At 40.3% G+C, this 18,582-nt stretch overlaps 4 protein-coding genes and 1 long non-coding RNA gene across 10 annotated transcripts; 2 read left to right on the top strand and 3 right to left on the bottom strand.

Annotated features, from left to right (window-relative positions):
- Positions 1-65: 65 nt before the first annotated feature.
- On the bottom strand, positions 66-2,526 carry LOC124192406. Of its 2 annotated transcripts, XR_006873713.1 has the most exons (4): positions 2,396-2,472; positions 769-844; positions 165-487; positions 66-101 (listed from the first exon to the last, which is right to left on the bottom strand). It is a non-coding gene; the product is annotated as an uncharacterized LOC124192406 (long non-coding RNA). The 2 variants fall into 2 exon arrangements; XR_006873712.1 differs by lacking the exon at positions 769-844 and having other exon boundaries at positions 2,396-2,526.
- LOC124192404 (Fanconi anemia core complex-associated protein 24-like) lies at positions 1,818-3,004 on the top strand. Its single transcript, XM_046585651.1, has 4 exons — positions 1,818-2,077; positions 2,151-2,290; positions 2,354-2,503; positions 2,600-3,004. The coding sequence occupies exons 1-4, from the start codon at positions 1,927-1,929 to the stop codon at positions 2,837-2,839; spliced, it is 681 nt and encodes a 226-aa protein (XP_046441607.1). The 5' UTR covers positions 1,818-1,926; the 3' UTR covers positions 2,840-3,004.
- LOC124192402 (purine nucleoside phosphorylase-like) lies at positions 2,951-7,315 on the bottom strand. Of its 3 annotated transcripts, none has more exons than XM_046585648.1 (9): positions 7,180-7,315; positions 7,047-7,123; positions 6,928-6,973; positions 4,785-4,871; positions 4,570-4,664; positions 4,321-4,499; positions 4,070-4,245; positions 3,792-3,982; positions 2,951-3,726 (listed from the first exon to the last, which is right to left on the bottom strand). In XM_046585648.1, the coding sequence occupies exons 3-9, from the start codon at positions 6,948-6,950 to the stop codon at positions 3,479-3,481; spliced, it is 999 nt and encodes a 332-aa protein (XP_046441604.1). In that variant the 5' UTR covers positions 6,951-6,973; positions 7,047-7,123; positions 7,180-7,315; the 3' UTR covers positions 2,951-3,478. The 3 variants fall into 3 exon arrangements, with proteins under 3 accessions (XP_046441604.1, XP_046441602.1, XP_046441603.1); XM_046585646.1 differs by having other exon boundaries at positions 7,047-7,112; positions 7,180-7,231; XM_046585647.1 differs by lacking the exons at positions 4,785-4,871; positions 6,928-6,973; positions 7,047-7,123; positions 7,180-7,315 and adding an exon at positions 5,792-6,343.
- Positions 7,316-8,864: 1,549 nt separating this feature from the next.
- On the top strand, positions 8,865-10,247 carry LOC124192403. The gene is made up of 5 exons (XM_046585649.1): positions 8,865-9,071; positions 9,154-9,367; positions 9,426-9,585; positions 9,663-9,844; positions 9,904-10,247. The coding sequence occupies exons 1-5, from the start codon at positions 8,959-8,961 to the stop codon at positions 10,171-10,173; spliced, it is 939 nt and encodes a 312-aa protein (XP_046441605.1). The 5' UTR covers positions 8,865-8,958; the 3' UTR covers positions 10,174-10,247.
- On the bottom strand, positions 10,182-18,556 carry LOC124192400 (katanin p80 WD40 repeat-containing subunit B1-like). Of its 3 annotated transcripts, XM_046585644.1 has the most exons (16): positions 18,025-18,556; positions 17,706-17,836; positions 14,530-14,748; positions 14,337-14,462; positions 14,058-14,245; positions 13,837-13,987; positions 13,426-13,774; positions 12,962-13,042; positions 12,464-12,724; positions 12,177-12,390; positions 11,858-12,107; positions 11,577-11,792; positions 11,437-11,513; positions 11,286-11,360; positions 11,097-11,216; positions 10,182-11,015 (listed from the first exon to the last, which is right to left on the bottom strand). In XM_046585644.1, exons 1-16 carry the CDS (start codon positions 18,056-18,058, stop codon positions 10,883-10,885), a joined length of 2,625 nt encoding a protein of 874 aa, XP_046441600.1. In that variant the 5' UTR covers positions 18,059-18,556; the 3' UTR covers positions 10,182-10,882. The 3 variants fall into 3 exon arrangements, with proteins under 3 accessions (XP_046441600.1, XP_046441599.1, XP_046441601.1); XM_046585643.1 differs by having other exon boundaries at positions 11,858-12,390; positions 18,025-18,545; XM_046585645.1 differs by lacking the exon at positions 12,962-13,042 and having other exon boundaries at positions 18,025-18,544.
- Positions 18,557-18,582: the final 26 nt, after the last annotated feature.

Raw genomic sequence — 18,582 nt, forward strand, 5'->3', positions numbered from 1 at the left:
ACCGCATTGACAGTTTTACTTAATGATCTCCGTGACCTTCGAATGTAGAGGAAATGCAAACTAACCTTTCCTTCTGCAGGTAGACGTTGCTGGGGATGGGTCTACAAACAACCAAAATAAAAATGAATACCAAATGGTTATGTAACAAATATCCCGTTTCTCACCCAACCTCTACTCCACTGACTGGCACGTTCTACGTAATGATCTCCGTGACCTTCGAATGTAAAGAAAATGCAAACTGGCCATTCCTTCTGCAGGTTGACGTTGCTGGGGATTGGAATGGTTCTACAAAAACCAATATAAAAATGAATACTAAATGATTATGGCTTAAAACTTACTTTATCCCAAATGACTCCGTTTCTTCAGTGAATGAATCTTCCATTTCATAATTAAATCCACATTGCCCTTCGCAGTCGTTGAGGACCAATAGAACCTATCTCTCCAATATCAGACGGACACGTCACCTTGATTGGGCGATGATAAGTCTCTAAAAGAAACGATAAAAAGGGATCACTGTTATAAAATCATGTCTGGCAATTTCCACGAAAAAAAATCATAGAACTGCGAAGCATTTAACCAACTGTTCGATTTGATTATTATATTTTTGCAAAAGAGATGTTTTATTTTTTTTTTCGTTTAAGACAATAATCCGAACGAAAAGATATTATGGTGGTATGGTTAGATAAGGATTGTAGTTAAAAAGGACCTTTGATAGTCGCAGTAAGAGATACAGAAATTATACAGTAAATATCGCCAAAGGAAATTTACCTTGGCGCATAATTCGCTGCTGAAGGGCTTCAGTAATTCCCTATAGTTGGAGAACCAGCGAATAACAGTCCTTTTCCTGTTATAATGCGAAGGAATTTTGATCTATAAGCATCAATGTTTTGCCAAACAATGTCAACAAAAAATGTCTCGTGAAATGTTGTTTGGGAATATCAACTTGATCGACATGTGGCATTCTTTCACCATCAATTTTTCGCTGTATAATTTTCACCCAACTTAAATACCTCGCCATCTTTTTACCTAACTAAATAAGACTCGAGCGAACTAGAGCTTTTCGGGACTGTTAGAGCGCGCGATCTAGCTCTCTCGTTTTTCTTTATGTTGTGCGTTCAACCGATGCAGTTACGCAGCAGCCTAAGGGGTTGGACGGAATCAAGAGACAGAAAATGTTAAATGGTGGGTCATATCTCGAGTAGAAGGTATCGGTCTTAACAAGTGATTTAACATTTGCGAATTTTTGCAATCCTGAACAACTCATCCGCCTGCTGTTGAACTTTTCGCGTTTTTACTATCGACGACGACTTGCACGAATGTTTTCTCGTCCGTCACCCACCAACTCGCAAGATTGATCTTAGCCAGTCCATCTTTGTCAGGAAAATTAATTAGGAGCTCGCTATTTTTATTTTATCGTTTCATCGTCTACAGTTTAATTGTCTAGCCTGGAATCTTAGACGCAGCTATCGGCAATGGTCGATAGCATGACGAGAGTAGGCGGGCGCAGCCGGCACAGCGCGAACATCAGGGCATCCAGGCGCCAGGAACAAGTGTCTTATCATTTAAAAGTATCAATATATCATACCATACATGGCCCTCACGAAAGGTCATGTTAACCGGTTCCTTTCATATTTTCAACATGAGCGGCGTAATTTGTTTCCTGCTGTGTTGGCAACTCTTGATTTCCACACGAATGGAACTCATCTATTTAATAACGGATATGCTATTTTTTTAAGGCATTATTAATAGTTCAAACAAGACGATTACCCAACAAGTACTGTGGGCACTTTCAAAAATCGTGTTTTTTGCTGGGCATTCACTGATAGTTTCTTTTTCTAATGGTAGATGGCAGAATGAAATGTTTACTTTCGTTTCAAAGTGAAAATAAAAAAGTTCAAAACCTCGGTGAACATTAAACAAACACGAATGGCTGGCGCCTATAACAATTCTGAAGATGATTTTAAAAGTTCACCTCCTGTGAGCCAAAAATTTGTAAGAAAAAATCAAAAGATCCCGGTGGGGCACATTCTGGCTTCACTGAAATGGAGGAATACTTCAGTGGTTCAGAAAATGACAGGTACACATAATTTTATGACAGTTCATTCCCCAAAACTAATCAAGTGTCACTGTGAACCATTGAAAACCAACAGAGAGCATCAAAGTTTTGTTTACTTCTGATTTGGGTGTGGTGGACTTTCACCCATCTGGAGACTGTGCAGTAGTTTATATTTCTGCAGCGGAAATGATTGAAGGTGTTTTGTACAAAAAACGACTGGCTGGACTCAAATCAGTGAGTATAATATCCCCCTTTTCTCAATCAGTGAGATTGTTTGAATTGTGTTTTTCTCTTTAGGTCAAAGGAATTCGCAAGGTTATTGTGGCCGAAAGAACTTACCTCTCTTTACAGCAGTTTAGCACACTTCAACAGTTTGCGGTCCTGGAGCTTGAACTTGATCTCATTCCTGTGACAGAAAATGGTCTTCATGCTCTGCTAGTTCAAATGGTATGATAGTTCCTAAAATGACAGACACATAGTGCCACATGTTTTATTGTTACCTGTTACAAACATTGTTTATTTGTTTTGGGGGCTGCATTTCAGGTTTCTGCTGAAAATAAGATATCCAAAAATCCTTTCATGCAACCTTTGAAAATTCAGAGTGACCAATCAAATCACATATCAAATGCACTGAAGAATGTTCCAAAAATTGGCGATAAAAAAATTGCAATGCTTGTTGAGAGATTTGGCTCTTTGCAAAGCATTGCAATGGCTCCCGTTGAAGATCTGACATCGTTGCTTGGTCCCGGACTCGCGCGTGAAGTGCGCGACTATTTCAACTAAATTTTTCCTAAGTATTATTATTGTACTGGTTTAAAAGACAAATTTCAGAAAATTAATGCTTTCAATCGTGAATTAATATTTCTAAAAATTTAAAATTTTCAAGAATACCTCAAATGTCTCAAAATTGTATTATATTGTGCAAATAAATGAACTTGATTCGCTTCAGTCTATTAAAACATTTACATGGTCGCAAGAAACTAAACGATGAAAAGACAAAAGTTGTGGGAATTTATGAGACAGGAATTTTATTTTAATTTTTTTGATTTTTTATCAACAGTAAATCATCGGAAGTTTTCGCCGACAAATTTACAGCATTCGAATCAACTTTCAAAATCGTTTATAGTTATTAAATTTGCACAGATGTATAGGTGGCTAGAATGTACGTAATTCATATTGGGATCAAAATTGCTGGACATGAAGATAAACGATTATCAGCTATCGCTATCTGAATATGAATAATGTTATTGAAAAGGGAGAAGACAAAATGCGTCATTGCTGCACTAACGATCGCTTGACGTCAGAAAATAAATTTTACATTGCACAGTAAGGTTGTAGTACTGTATACATATAATAATATTGAATCTCCTACGACAATTGCTTACCCCCCCGACCGAATGTCCGACTTGAATGTCGGAAATATCAATTTTCGTCCACCGATCCGTTCTTACCATTGGCTGAGGTCATTTCGCTTGCCATGGACGAGACTACACGTGTTACAAAGAGATTCAGATCGTTCTGGCGTTTGTTGGCCGTTTCAATGACCTCCTCGTGATTGGCTTCGCCTTGAGCGTCGTAATCGGTGATGCACTCGTTGGTGATGAGACTGAAAGCGAAGACGGTCATTCCGCAATGCCTCGCCACCATCACCTCGGGAACGGTGCTCATTCCTGTAACATAATAACAGTAGTAGTGTAAATGCTTGAAGGAAAGCTTTAGGGTAACAAGAGCGTACCAACTGCATCGACGCCCAACATGCGCAAAAGTCTCAGTTCAGCTACAGTTTCGTAAGCCGGTCCGCCAAGCATCACGTAGACTCCTTCGCGAATGTACTGGTCGATTCCAATATCTTTGGCTACTTGTTTGGCCAACTGACGTAGTCGCTGGTCATAAGAATTGTTCATGGCCGGGAAACGAGGTCCAAATCTGGCGGGAGCCATATTAAGAGAAAAGTTGTCATTTCCTTTAACTTCATTCTCATGGTCTTTTCCGGATTAATTGATTATTTAATACCTTTCGTCATTACGTCCTTTTAGAGGACTGTCCCCAGCGAACCCCTGCATGTTGATGTGATCCTTGAGTAGCATGATATCGCCAACGTTATATGCTGGATTGAGTCCACCAGCAGCATTTGTCACGATGATGTGCGTCACACCCGTAAGTTTCATCACTCTTACTGGCATTGCGCACTAAATAGAGTAAACAAAACCAAGAGAAAACTTTAAATAAGCTGTACAGAAAACCTTGACATATAAACGAATAACCTTCCACAGTGCATATCCTTCGTAGCAGTGAAATCTCCCTTGCATACAAATAACTGGTACATCTTCCAATAATCCAATCACCATACGTCCAGCGTGTCCAGGAACAGTCGATGCGGGGAAGTTTGGAATCTCCTCGTAGGGGAAAACATCTTTTTCCTTTAGCAATTCAGCCAAACCACCTTGTGGATATTATTCAAAATTTAATTACAGATTGAACACATGACAGAAACAAATTTTTATCCAACATACCAAGTCCGGATCCACAAATGATTCCAATTCGTGGGCGATGTTTCGTTCGTTCCAGAAGAAAGCGGGAACTTTGTTCGATGACCTCATAAGTATACCTGTTTTTCGTGAACCAGTTTTAATAGACTGTGGATGAGATCCTATGACTATAAAATAGTAAAGCAATCGAATTTCATGCCGAGTCAGGGGAATGTTAGTAGGGTTCAGATTCCACTTACGGATGGGGATCGCCGGGGAAAACGAATTCGAGTACTTCGCGACCACCACCCGAAGCGTGAGCCGTGATTGGAGTTGGCGGCGGAACTCTGGCAGTTTGGTAAGTTCGCAGTGCCAAATAGATAGAGGAGAAAGAGAGAAAGAAAGCGACCAAAAGCCAAAAACAGCATGCATTTTACATTTTGTTAGTTAGTTAGTACCTTTCCCCGAGGAACACACAAAAATATGCGGGACACTTTTATAGACGACTAAAAACGAGTTTTTTCTTTCCCTTGTCATTGAGAAGTTAACCGTTATAAGCGAGGAGCTTGTTAGCCTTGGGGAAGGATTTCGTAGTGCGTCGTAGTAGGCACACGACTAGCGGGCATCATTTTTCGTTCATTCTACCTGCGTGAAAATGTTAAGAATAGCCAACTTGCTTCGGGCTGAAAATCCTAACTTGCACAAGTTTGCAGACTTGCAATAAAGCATCATTAGTTTTACTGGCCGACCAGTGGTATCACTCGCCAGTCCAAGATAAGCTTTACGATACTACACTCTCGACCTGAACCAGTATTTACATGCAGCTACGATATCAAATTACGGTCCAATCGACAGAGCATCAAGCGTTAGGAAATGTAACCAATCTTCCAAAACTCGCTGAACTTGCGACTGACACATCAGATTTTTTCAAAATAATTTCATAGGAAAAACCTGGGTGTATATATAAATTCTCGGAGTAGCACAAGATAGCCCCTGGGCAGCGTTGTTTTTGTTTCCAGCTTTCACTCAAACTGAACAACAACTTAGGACCCCCCCTTCTCCAAAGGCGAAAACATATGGTCCGAAGAGATTGCAATTCGGCAAAAATGTTAGCATGCAGAGTAGTTTTTGAAAAACAGGAAATAACTCAAATAGTTAGTGCTATTTACGAAGGTAAACCGACCTTGAAGTTGTTTTTAGTTAGTAACACATGTAAAGGAGAAGGTAGCAGTCGGTAGCAGGTAAAAAAATAAGACGAAGAACTTACGGTCGGTCGATATCGGGAAGAGGGTGTTTCATCAACGGTTCAACATAATGGCCGTTGCTGTTGAGACTACCGTTGGTCAGGGTAACCGTTTCTTGACTTCTTTCTGGTGCCATAATTCTTGGTTTATTTTTAATAAAAGCTTCTAAACAAAATCAACGAATGTCGATGTCAGTGGATTCCGCAACTAATAGTGAAGTGACTGCCGGAGAGTGTATGCTGCTCAGCCTTATATAAGGTTGTTCGCGGGAGGCTGTGGGGTAACAGAACACACGCTCGATGGTCCCCCTTCCTTCCCCAAGGCCAACCAACACTGCATGGCGCGAGTATATTCAATGCGGATTGGTTGGCACGAGTCGACACACCTCCCGTTCTTCATACATGTCTCTTTCAATCAAGCCATGAAGAAAACAACAACCTAATGCAACAGCTTATTTATGATTGCAACATACGTGATATTTTCTGCGGTTGCGAAAGTGTCTCGGATTAATTTCCCGGTGGAGAAAACCGAATCACGAAAAATAAGGATGGGATCACACGCGCTAAAAACGATGTAGAGTTCAGTAAACCGAGAAAATTGATACTTATACTGTGGTGTAAAATTTACGCACTTCCTCTTCGATTTTCCTAGCGGGACGACCAAAATACAAGTGCTTATTGTTATGAATTTAATGGCCCTGATTAGCGGACCAGATAGGTGGGACTGGATTTTAGGCAGAAACAATGGATGAAAATATGGCGATGTCCTTCTTATATTATTTCCTTGTCAACTATCTGTTGTGGATGTGTACGCCCTTGAAAACATCAACCAAGGTATCTATAACAATAGAAATACAAGGTCGTCAGAAGCTCAAAATTCATCCGGATTTAAAGGTGTTAAATTTTGGCTTCTTTTATTCACTGCTGACCTATGATCTATATATCGCTTAATGGCTTAGAAATACTTAAATAGCAAATCTAAAGAATTACTATGGGAGCTAATGATTGCATCCCTTGAGAATTGGCTTTATAGCGTCCTTCACTTTTATAAAAATAACTGCTTAAAAATAGTAATTAACAATTCAAACATCGCATGTTGCCATAGGTGACCAAACAAACGATTTCTATAAGCTTTTTCTAAGGTGAATTTTTCGACTTACCCTTCGGAAGTGCAGGATGACATATTCAAACAATGTTCCGTCGATTCTATTTAATAAAAAGAAATTAATTTCTCGATTGAATTCTGACACTCTTGGATAGTCCCGAATCCCGATAGTACCTTTCGTTCGTCTGCAGAACGTCCGGATATCAAGATGGCTCCCGAAATTGATCGTTACTCGAAGACCTGCGCACCAACTGTATACGTATATACGCATTAGAATTATATACTGAATGAATATTAGAATGCTTACCTATTCTGAGAGTAGAGTATGTGATTGAATCAATCATCGCTTTGCTCTTGATTTCACATTATCCAAGTTTCTTTTAGCTGCTTCAGTACAGCACACATATAAACAATGTTTTGTACAATCTCACAAATACATGACACATGCATAATTTATGTTTAAATGATTTCTAAAAACAATTGTTAGATCTGTAGTAAATCCTTTTCCTTAGGCTGTTGAATGTTTACAAAGTGAAATGTCTCAAATTCCCATTCATTTTCAAACAATTACGTCACTTCTGTCAATAATGAGTTGTTTTTGTTTCTTTTAAATGTTTCCTTTTAAATTGAATTGCTTTAGTTCAAAATCCCACAACGAGTTATACACATTTTCGACTGCATCTGATAAATTGAATAAAATTCGAAAATCTGCTGTCTGTTGCATAGCAACGAAAAATGCCTTCTGCTGTTGTGATTTTTGTCTGCTACTTCTGCACATTTGATTATATCTAATTTTTTACGTAACAACCTTGCCTTCAGTGTTTCTTGTTATTTCGTTTTAAAATCCTTCTAGACTTATTTCCTGTGGGTGTGACATATTTTCACTTCATTCAGATATATTTGTCTTCAGGTAGATTAGCCATGAGTAGTAATGTTTACCGGAGTGTTACGATGCTTCTTAGTAGATGGCCATTGGATGTATCCAAAAAAGGACGGTAAATCTTAAACTAAAAACTTGAAAGTATTTTCTTAGCTAAATCATGTTCTTATTTGTTATTATTACAGGGATATTGGAGAACACATCCGACACAAAGTTGCAAGCAGTTTCACCCATGGTGAGGCATCCAAGGTTGACATCCAACAATGGTCAAAATTTATTGAGCATCTTGGAAACATTGCAAACAATAAATCTTTAATAAAACATCCCAGAACATTGAAATCTACAGCAACTGGTTTGAGTGTTGAAGACTGCAAAGAAATTGTATCAACAGACTTCCTTAGGTGTGTCCAAGGACATGTAAGCTTTAAGAATCTACCTGATTCAACTAAGAAGGCAGATTGACAATTGACATGTATCATCGATCAATTATGTATGCTCATTTTCAGTTCATTTTTAGTCAGATAACTATAAGGAAAGAACAATTTCAATAAAGAAAGTTAGTTCCCCTCAATATTTAAACACGTTCTTGGTATTTAAATCAAAGCACAACAAAAGGTTTTGTAAACACGATTTTTGGAGCTGCGTAGCATTTCTAAGAATCCTGTGAGACTCGGGGCAAAAGTAAAAGAAAGCCCGTTTGGGTTCTACATTCGCATCATATAAGCTTCGACGATCCAGTCACGTGGCTTTACCCACGAAACCTTTCAATCACACAAAGATCCCGAATTCTACTTGTTGCAATTGTAAGGGGAATTCATCGTAAGAGACTTATCCGACTTTTTGAAGCCGATTTCCCTGTTTATTGGTTTTATTGAAGTCGAGAGGGAATTCTTATTGAAGAATAAACAACAGAACAAGACTCTGGTTCTTATTTTGTTCACGTTTGCGTGATTATGCATTATATGTGCTATTATATACTATTATATTAATGTTACTATTAGTCTATAAGATTTTCTATTTTACTTACTAGTTACTAGAAAAAATTCTGAATTTCTTACCCGCTCAGTTTCGTCTTTCATTTGATTTCGAGCCATCTACCGTTGGAGAATGGAGGTCAGCAGTAGTGTCGGAAAACCCATGTGCTGAAAATTGTCTGCTGTAGAAAAATAACAATTCTAAGTCATCGCAGATCGCACGAATCACAAAATGAATTTTGAGTATTGCAAAATATTTATACGTATGTTCCACAGATCAGCCGTTAATGACAAGATTTCATCTCAAGCCAGGATTATGATGAAAATCATGGGATCCGACAAAAAGTAGTTTTGTTATTTTTGTACATATTTTTACTCTTTCTAAATGCTTATTTCATTTGAGTAATGACATTTATATTTGAATTAGTAAAAAGGAACACCGTTTCTTCGTTGAAAATCAGTCAACCTCTCATTTGCCTGATTTTTTAGGGAGAAAGTCTGGTGGAAATGCTAAAATAACTGAACGAAGAGTTGCCGTTTTAAATTCAGTGTTCTTAGAGAAAATTAGTGACATTCTGGTTTCCTCTAGACTGGATCATGGTGCAACAAATGTGCATCAACATGGCTTTTTTGTGACAAAGGTAATTGTTGTTCTTTAAGAAATCTATAATCACGATTTTTCATATTACATTTCACTAGGTTAAAGTTCAAAATGATGGTTCAGCACTTCATGTATACTGGTATGCAGATAAAAATTGTGCAGCTGTAATAGAAGAGCTTCCAAAAATGGGGGGTTGGTTAAGACATGAACTTTCTCAACTCCATAATGGACGAGTACCCCACATCAACTTTATCTTTGGTAAACATTAATTCAATTATATTTTTTGCGTCATCTTTGTTTAGGTTTTCATAAAATAAATAAAACAATTTGTTTAGACCGAAGATTTTATAAATCTACCGATGTAGAAGATCTCCTTAAAATAGCAGATTTTGGACCTGACTATAACCCAGACAGGACTAGTCGTCCAAGCACAATTCCAGGATCTGAGGAGACTCCGAAAGAGCTTAATAAAATTTCTGACGTTCTTGGAATCGATCGAAATGCCATAATGAATCAAGTATGAAAATAATTTATATATTCACTCACCGTGGATTGATTACACGTACCCTTAAATAGGTTTTGAGATCGATGAATCATATTCCCAAGTCGACACCGGTTGAACAGGACAGCAGCAGAAACTTAGTTGACAGTCAACGTCAGGTGGACTTCAAGAAATACCTCCACGAACAAGAAGTTTTGAAAATGAAGATGGAAAGAAGACAAAATAGAGCAATGATGCGCGAGGCAGAAATGGCCAGTAGGCCTATTTCTAAAGAGGAGTCCGATTTGGTCGATGAGGAAGAAGACGAAGATTATATCGATCAAGAAATCGACGACATTAAATAATCTAAAAATAGTTGATAACAGTATGATTTATTGTTGACAAATATGCGCATTACAGTGGTGATTTTGTTCTGAAATCATGAATTATCGATTCAAAGAAAAGACGCATGCTATCATCGCCCTAATTCCATTTGCAGACACAATGTGACACAACCTCTCTCGTTAATCTTCAGGAATGTATAGGATAACAGCGAGATTTACTGCGTCCCTCATTCAAAGCTTGTTACGATAGAGAAACAAATCTTCCCCAAAATATATGTTGAGATCCACGTTAATTTTATCAACCATTTTCTTGGGGAAGAGGGAAAAATTAATTTGTAATTTGAAAAAGGCTACTGAAGCATTCGAAAAGGAAAGTCAAAAGACCCAAAAAAAGAGAACTACTCGCACAATTGGTGGCGGGAGGCAAAAAAAAAGAATACGCGAACATGCGCTGTAAGGCTAAACACATTTGTTATATCACAAAAGACGGTGAGCGCACCTTTCGAACATTATTGATGTTGGATTTCTTAAATTAAAGAATGAATTTATGGCATCTAAGGACAAAAAAAAAAAGAGAATATCTCTTTGTTTACGGCTTAACTTGTTTTCAGGAGATAGGGACTTTTTCATTTTGGACGGATGTATGCATCGTTGTAATTTCATCATCCTGACGGTGTGGGAGCTGTACGCTGAGGTGAAAGGTGAAGTGCACACCAGAATAAAAAGGATCTCAATCAAAGACCTGCAGTAGGATGTGAAGCTCCCGAAACGTCTGCCCCATTTTGCCGGCCATGGCTTGACGTTTGAGAACAAAGGCTTTTATAGGCACCAATTGACTGTAACACGACATGCACTTATTGAACCTGCAGAAACAAAATCCCTTCGGTCATTAAAGTTTCTCGTGACAACAACATCCGCAAGTTAAAAAAATTAAAATGACTCACCGTTCTTGACGTGAGATATCCACCCCAACCGATTGGGTCGGAGTCTCGATGTTGCTTTTAATCACCGTAGCAAAATTTTTCAATACCAGTCTCAATGAATTGCAAGCCGTGTTGACATATCTGTGGCAAACAAAATCAAAACTAATTTAATACAAGTAGACTTGATAACCAAACAAGAGTTCAACTTACACTTCAAATTTACTCTGAAGGAGGTCGGCGATGGCGGGTAATAATAACACACACAAATCCAAACTCCACAAGAATCTTTAAAGAGAAACGAAAAAGTAATTATTTTAAATCAAAACGAGTGTAGTTCTAGTCTATTTAAAATATGACTTACGGTCGGAAAATGATTACACTGAGCAAATCTACTACAACGGCCGGATCGTTCATTGTTACTGCCGTCTCCACAGCCACCTGGTTCAAGATGCATAATTATAGCGTCATTAAAACAAGAGCGAATTCTAACGGAAAAAGTACCTTGGCATCCTTGTTCTGCCAGAGATTATAAATTATCTGCAGATTGCGATGCCGACTACTTAAAACGGTCATCATCGGCTGATGCCCCTGGACAATGTTGGTCACGATTTCCATTTCAGTTTGCTCCAACGCCAGGGAACTGGATTCTTCATACGGACTGGACATTCCAGATACTGAAGGGCTGCCACCACCCATCGACACGGAATTGAATTTGCGCTATAAAGAATCAAAGCGTGTAAGGAAATGACGCTAATTAGCCCATCGTTAAAAAAAGTTATTACCGGCATAAAATCCTCAAGATCGAGGCCTGACGGTTTATCAGACATAATTGGGACGAAATCCTGGTGAACATTATGAGTACTCATCGGAGGTTGTGATGACATGAAAGGGGAATAAAGGGAATTGACTCTGGCTTTCGGAGTGGGCACAGTCAGATCTGGTCGATTGCGAGTTAAAGAACTGGAACGTGATGTCGAATGCGATCGCATATTCAATGAAGGTTCCGAAGGGCTGTGGCGTATGTTGTTCAATCTGGATAAGATAACAAACAATATAATCAAATAGGCTGTAACGAGGTTATTCGATAAAGAGACGACAGACTTTGGTGGATTCTCAGGATCAGAAAGCGAAGGCTGAAGCACTTCTTTAATCGAATCCTTTCGGTGAACCAAATCTCGACGGAGGGGGTTACGGCCGCGCGATGTATGCGGCCCGGTTGGCGGTAAAACGGGCGGGCCTCCACTTAAGTGGGTCACGTCCGGACGTGGAGACGTCATGGCAATTAAATTGGTCGGTGTATGCAGGTTATAGGACTCTACAAAGAGAAAATAAGGACAAGGGATTGAGCAGATGTGGAGAAAGCCAAGAAAACTCGAACACTTTTTTACCTCTTTCTACGCTCGTGATAGATGCGATGGTCTTGTTAGACGACAAAGTTACCGATGATGTACTGTTTCGTCTTTCTCTCATAGTTGTGAGACCCGCAGCCGGTCTTCCGGGTCCACTCTGTGACGTTTTAACGAAAGGTGGCGAAGGTGAAGGTGACGGCCGATGAACCGGACTATTACCCGATGCCGGTGTAGGGAGAGGTGAATGCTGCTGAACCAGATCAGGTGGCGGAGGACGGATAACCTGCGGAATGGCTGGATCTAAAACAATAGAAAGCAAATTACGATTTTTTCTTTTTTTTTACAAATTTAATACTGTGGTCGAGAAAGAGAACAACAACAAAAAAAATGTAACGAGAAAAAACAAGGTGCGACCGCAACCGCATGCCTCTGGACAAAAATGGGAAACCAGAGCAAACCAAGAAGTACCAACACCACCCACGCCAAAGCTTTTGCTTTCTTTTTTTTTTGTTGTTGTTTTGTGTTGAATCGACTCACCCAGTTTCACTTTGTCGCCGATTAGTACCGTGCTTGACTCTTTGTCCGAATTGATCTCGAGCGGAGGGGGGGTGCGAGACACTGAAAATGCCAAGAAACACATGAAAATAACAAAAATCACGTTGTTCCAGTTAAGGACTTTAGAAAGTTTGTTTTTTCGACAAATATCCCTATCGATAAATGGCGGTTTTGTTCACTTTACGGTTCACAAAAAAACCCATTAACTCACATGACTGTAGCAAAAAGAAACATGACAAATAAGGAGTTTTGCGCGCATTTTGACACGGCACACAAGAACCAAATTTGGAATGACTTGAGGTAACTGGAACAACATTTAAGTAAGACGATAACCACAAAATGATGAAAAGTACCTTTCCGAAAAATGTCGTGCGACATGCAAAAAACCTGTGAACGCACACAATAACCTAAGAACTAACGAACTAAGAAAGCCATTCCAGACTTACACTCTCTACCACGAGGTTGAAAGATGTTGTGGTAGTGGTTCAAGTCCTTAATGTCTGCAGCGATGCCGTCGTCTTCCGTCTCAGTGCTCGACTTTTCATCCGACTCTATTGTGTCGTGATTCATCTTGATCTGACTTTGGCGCAAACCACCCGGCGGTCGCTCCTTGTTGAAACTCTTGCGAAAAGATACGCCGTGCTGGAATGCCGTTCCTCCGCCTCCTCCTCCTCCGATGCCAACTCCTCCTCCGCCGAGGCCAGAAGAAGTCTGTAAAGAATCACCGAAGGGTGCCACTTTCTTCAGGTCGATTACGTAGATCGACACGTTGCTCAAGTTATACGAGACACCAATCTGTAATTTAAAACAGGGGATATAAAAAACCAGATATCCATCTAAATTTGAACATTTCTTACCAATTGGCCAGAGGTGACGGCCATGTCTTGGATACGACCCCATGGTAGTGGAATACAATCCAGGATACGGCAAGGTTCCCATCCATACACTCTCAGTCCATCTTGAGCTGCACTGAATAAACATTTACCCTCCGGATGGAAATAAATCGATCTAAGAATCATATTTCAAAATGTTAATGTCTGTCCATTGGTTTTCTATACGAACAATTTATTCGACGAACCTGATGCCACTTGTTTCTGGATCGGAATTAGAGACTAACGTAAAGTTCTCCAAATCCCAAAAGAGGACGCGTCGGTCAGCGGCCCCCGATGCCAATAAGAACTCGTGCGGGTGGAACACGACCTCAGTGACTGCGGCTGTGTGTTCACGCAACTCAGACAAAAGTCGGCCAGCTCTCAGGTCCCATATCTTTTTGTAAGCAATCAAACACAAACTGATGACTTGATTGTCCATTTTTTTCCTTTTTTACAGAAAAGGAAACGAGGAAAACCGAAAATACCTTGACGTAGCCATCATCACCGGCCGAGGCCACCCACTGACCGTCGGGACTGAATCTCAGACTATTGACGGTCGAACTATGTCCTTTATACGTGAAAATGCAACCTTTGCGTCGAATATCCCACAGCTAGCAGGACGAAAAAGGAGTTTTGATGAGTGAAGAAAACATAATAATGAAATGTGTGGAGGTTTACTTTCATGTTGGTGTCTGTTGAGCCAGTGGCGAGAAAGTCGCCGTAGGGATGGAAATCGAGGGCTTTGATGCCAGCCCGATGCCCAGTCAGCGTGCGCACCATCCGCGCCGCCTCCAGATCCCACACCTTGACAGCTCCAGCAGCGCTTCCCGCGCACACCAATTCTTCCGTTGGAGAGAATCTCACCGCTTCAATAGCCGTTGTATGGCCACTCAGACTCTGTTTTTTTTTTTTTAAATAGATAAAAAAAAGAAAAACCATTTATAGAGGACGACAAATTCTTTTTCCCACGTTTGGCAAGAGATATCCACTCCATCCGAAACATAATGTTTTCTTTTTATGATTTTCTTGAAAGAGAAAAAAATAGGTTCTTCACGGTAAAAATTTATGTTTTCACGAACAAAGCCGAAAAATGTGTTTCAATCACGGCCATCTTTACATCTTCTTGTATTTCGGCATTCCGAGAATTGTTGGTCTGCCCTTTTTTGTTCGGTTTCACCAAGCACGAAGGGGAATCTTGTGAAGGACGAGCTTTACTCGCTACTGTTATAATACTTTCTTCCGAGATGAAATGCAGACGGGAGAAGAGAAAGAGCCGGGAGAGGTGCCCAAGGCCTCATCAGGAATAGGCGGCACGTGACACCACACTTGTGTCATGACCGAAAAAATCACGCACAATCACGAGTGTTTCCAGAGATCATCTTGAATTGTTTTGGGTGGTGTATCTCAAACTTGAAAAACTGCCCAAAAAGTGGTCCGTACCACTTGCGTTATCCCGACATGGACACACAAACTCAATTTACCTTGACCCCTTTGATTGTCGGCAACGACTACGACGGACGACGGGGAGCAGCAGCGGGATTCGGAGGGCGGATAACAAGAAAAGAAAAGAAAGACAAAAAACGAACCGGGCCCGCAGGCTACTGAGCCACGACCTGTACGTCTTGGAACGGTCTAAATCGTGCAGTCCAGCGGAATAATCTCGCGACGTTTCCCACACAAATAGACGCAAGCCAAAAGGAGAGAAAAAAAAAACTACCGACGTTTAGTTCCACACGGCTTTCGGAATGACCATCCAACAAGAACCGAACAAACCCGTTAACCCATTCACGTATCTCAAAACAACATAAAATGATTGGACTATACACCCCCTGTTCTACAGCTCATTAAAAGAACAATGGGCACCGTCCGTTGCAAATATCAGAAGGGAAACATCCGACAGACGATTTTTCTGGGCATATTTTTTGGCAGACACGGATGGCAGATGTTGCTGTTTTTCTTCATAAGGAGAGCAGAAAAAAACGACGACGTGGTTGCTATGCCAACCTTGGCAGACCAAGTAGGCCTAATTAATCAGGATTCACTTGCATAAGGGAATTCTGTCATTCAATAATACAGCTAAACTAACGTTCTAAAGCTGGAAAATAAACAATAAAAAGGAAAGAAAAAAAAAACGAAAGCTACAGCGCAGACAGGAGATCCTTCCGTAAAAGGCAATGTTCGTCAAGCTCTCTCTCTCTTTCTTTCTTTCTCGCTGGTAACCAGTAAAAAAATAAAATGCCAGCATACGTGTGGGTTGTACGTAAGTCAGCTAGCTGAACGCTCGAGGACGACGATGAGGTAATGCATCCTTATTAACAACTCCTAGCTGAACCATCTAACGGAAACAAGTACGAAACAATACGTATGAAAAACAAACATAGTCGAGCATACCAAAAGTAACACGCACGAAACAAAAGTTGCATGTCGATAGCCTCAATCAAAAAAGATTCAGAATCTATAGCGTGACACGAGAAGAAAGAAGGGTGCCCCGACGTCGTCATGGATACAGGGCTGGCGGTTGAGTCGATTTGAATCGAGGGCGCTGTCTTACTATGCCCTATATGGAACTTGACTCTCCTGTTTAACGGCTTGTTCTATGCAAATCCAAGACAAATTTTCCAACGGTCAGCGAGAGTGAGGGCGCAGATACAAGCAAACACTTTCGTATTTATCTGTGAATAACACTCAGCATCCACTTTTCTATTTACCTTTTGATTACATATACCATGATTTCCAACATGGCGGAAGGCCTTTCCCTTTTAGTTTAAGTTTTCCCTCAAAGAAACCTGGGCTCAAATTCCGCTTCTTTTGTATTTTTAGGAAACCTCTGGAGAATGTCACGCTATGAAACTAAAAAAAACAAGAGATTGAATGCCCGACGTCAAGGGCAGATGGTAAATGACGCTAGAAACGCTCGTCAATACTGCTAGACAATGAACACTGCGGGTTGACGGATTGGAAAAGGTGAACATCTTTTCGTTGGAAATTAAAAAAAACTGAAATACACAAAAGAAGAAAGCAGCCATGGGAAAAAGTTAACTGTCTTGACTACTTTTTCCCGTTGTGGCCCGAGGATGAGCTATAGAACAACCGCACGTTGCCCGTTTAAAGCAAAAACATAGACAATTGTTCATCAGCTGCCAAAATGTTCATCTGAGAATTAAGCCCTTGTTGCAATAATAGAGGCCGCGTCCTCCATCCGGACGGTCGATTTGACGCTTCAATTGGCCTTCGTATTTCCTCGCAACGCGCTGTTGGCCAGCCGCGGCGGAAGATGGGCCTTTCCCCCACTTTATTTCTCCCTCTTGCCTTTTATTCTATTCTATTTTGTAGTATCCCAAAAGCCGAAGGCTACATTTCTGGATGATGACTCGAGACGCATTGTCTGCCGATCCGGAGCCGATGAATTAGGAAAAATCTTCTACTCGACAGCCAAAGAGAGAACAGATACAGCGAACCGACTATAAGAAAAGAAACTGTCGTAATTCTACTGCTGCTTCTTGCTTTTCCCACCGATGAAGAAGAGAGAAACACGGTCGGTCGAGCTTCCGGTGGAGACCCGTAACGACCTCCCAAGTATTACGCCTTCAGGTGATCTCCCACCCCTTCAACACCCCACTAAAAGTCTTTGTTTTCCCCAACATCTACTATTTTCTGAGATATAATTAGGAAATGCACACAGTGAATCAAAAGTTCCCTGCCATTAAACGGTCATGGGTTTTCTTTTCAGTCTCTCGAATAATCTCAGGTGAACAGAGTTCATCCAACATGCTGGGAAATCTAAGTTTGTTGACTTTTGTCTTGAAACAAAACCTCAATGGTTAAAGAAACTGTAAAAATGTAATTGTGTTTACCATGATGCATGATGGTTTGCCAATTGCCCATAAATTGACTTTTTTGTCATCTCCCCCGGTGACCAAGACTCGTCCTGACTTGCTTCCTAAGGCCAAGCAATTCACATTGGCTCCATGGGCAGAAAACTCTTCTGCAAAACAAAATAAGAATACAGTATGGAAATTAGTTGTAGGTGTAGAATGCATATGGTGAAAAAAAGAATGAAAGAAGAAAGTGGCCATCACGATTTTTTGGCACACCGACAGCAAGAAGTTTGGCAATCTCTGTGAAAGATCTAGTAAAATGCAAGGTTGTTGGAAGAAAAGATCAAAATCTTACGAAGTTTCCACGCTCTTTTCGTTGTCGTAGCCATGGTTTCTGTTTGGCAGAGCCAAAAAATCAGGGGTGAATCCTAATCCTGTGCCCTAATCAACCCACACACTCACACATTCACACACAGTCACACAGGGTTTACTTGTTTATCAGTTTCATATCATCTTATCATCATCCAGATGAGAGTGTTGCACATTTAATTCCACTAAGGAGAAACTGTAGAGTAGATATGTGATGTTACGCCATTCTCAGTACGTCTGACATGGATTTTCGTCTTGAAAGTAGAGTTGGAATAATTGGCGGGTTATAAAAGAAATGGGACTACACACCAATCAGGGTTAGAAATACAGGTCAAACTTTTTCTTTTCTATAAATCACGCTGAGAATCACAGTAAAAGTGCCTATTGAAAAAATAGAAACGGAAGAAAATCAGGACACACTTTTTTACTTCCACAGTAGCCCAGTAATATTAGACTTCCGCTCTAGAGCTCATGCAACTAACTGCTCACTGCTATCTCTGAAGAACACAACGTTGAGAAATGTAAATTTTAAGGAGAAAAGAGA

The sequence above is a fragment of the Daphnia pulex genome, chromosome 4 (assembly GCF_021134715.1).
Source record: "Daphnia pulex isolate KAP4 chromosome 4, ASM2113471v1".
Taxonomy (NCBI): Eukaryota; Metazoa; Arthropoda; class Branchiopoda; order Diplostraca; family Daphniidae; genus Daphnia; species Daphnia pulex.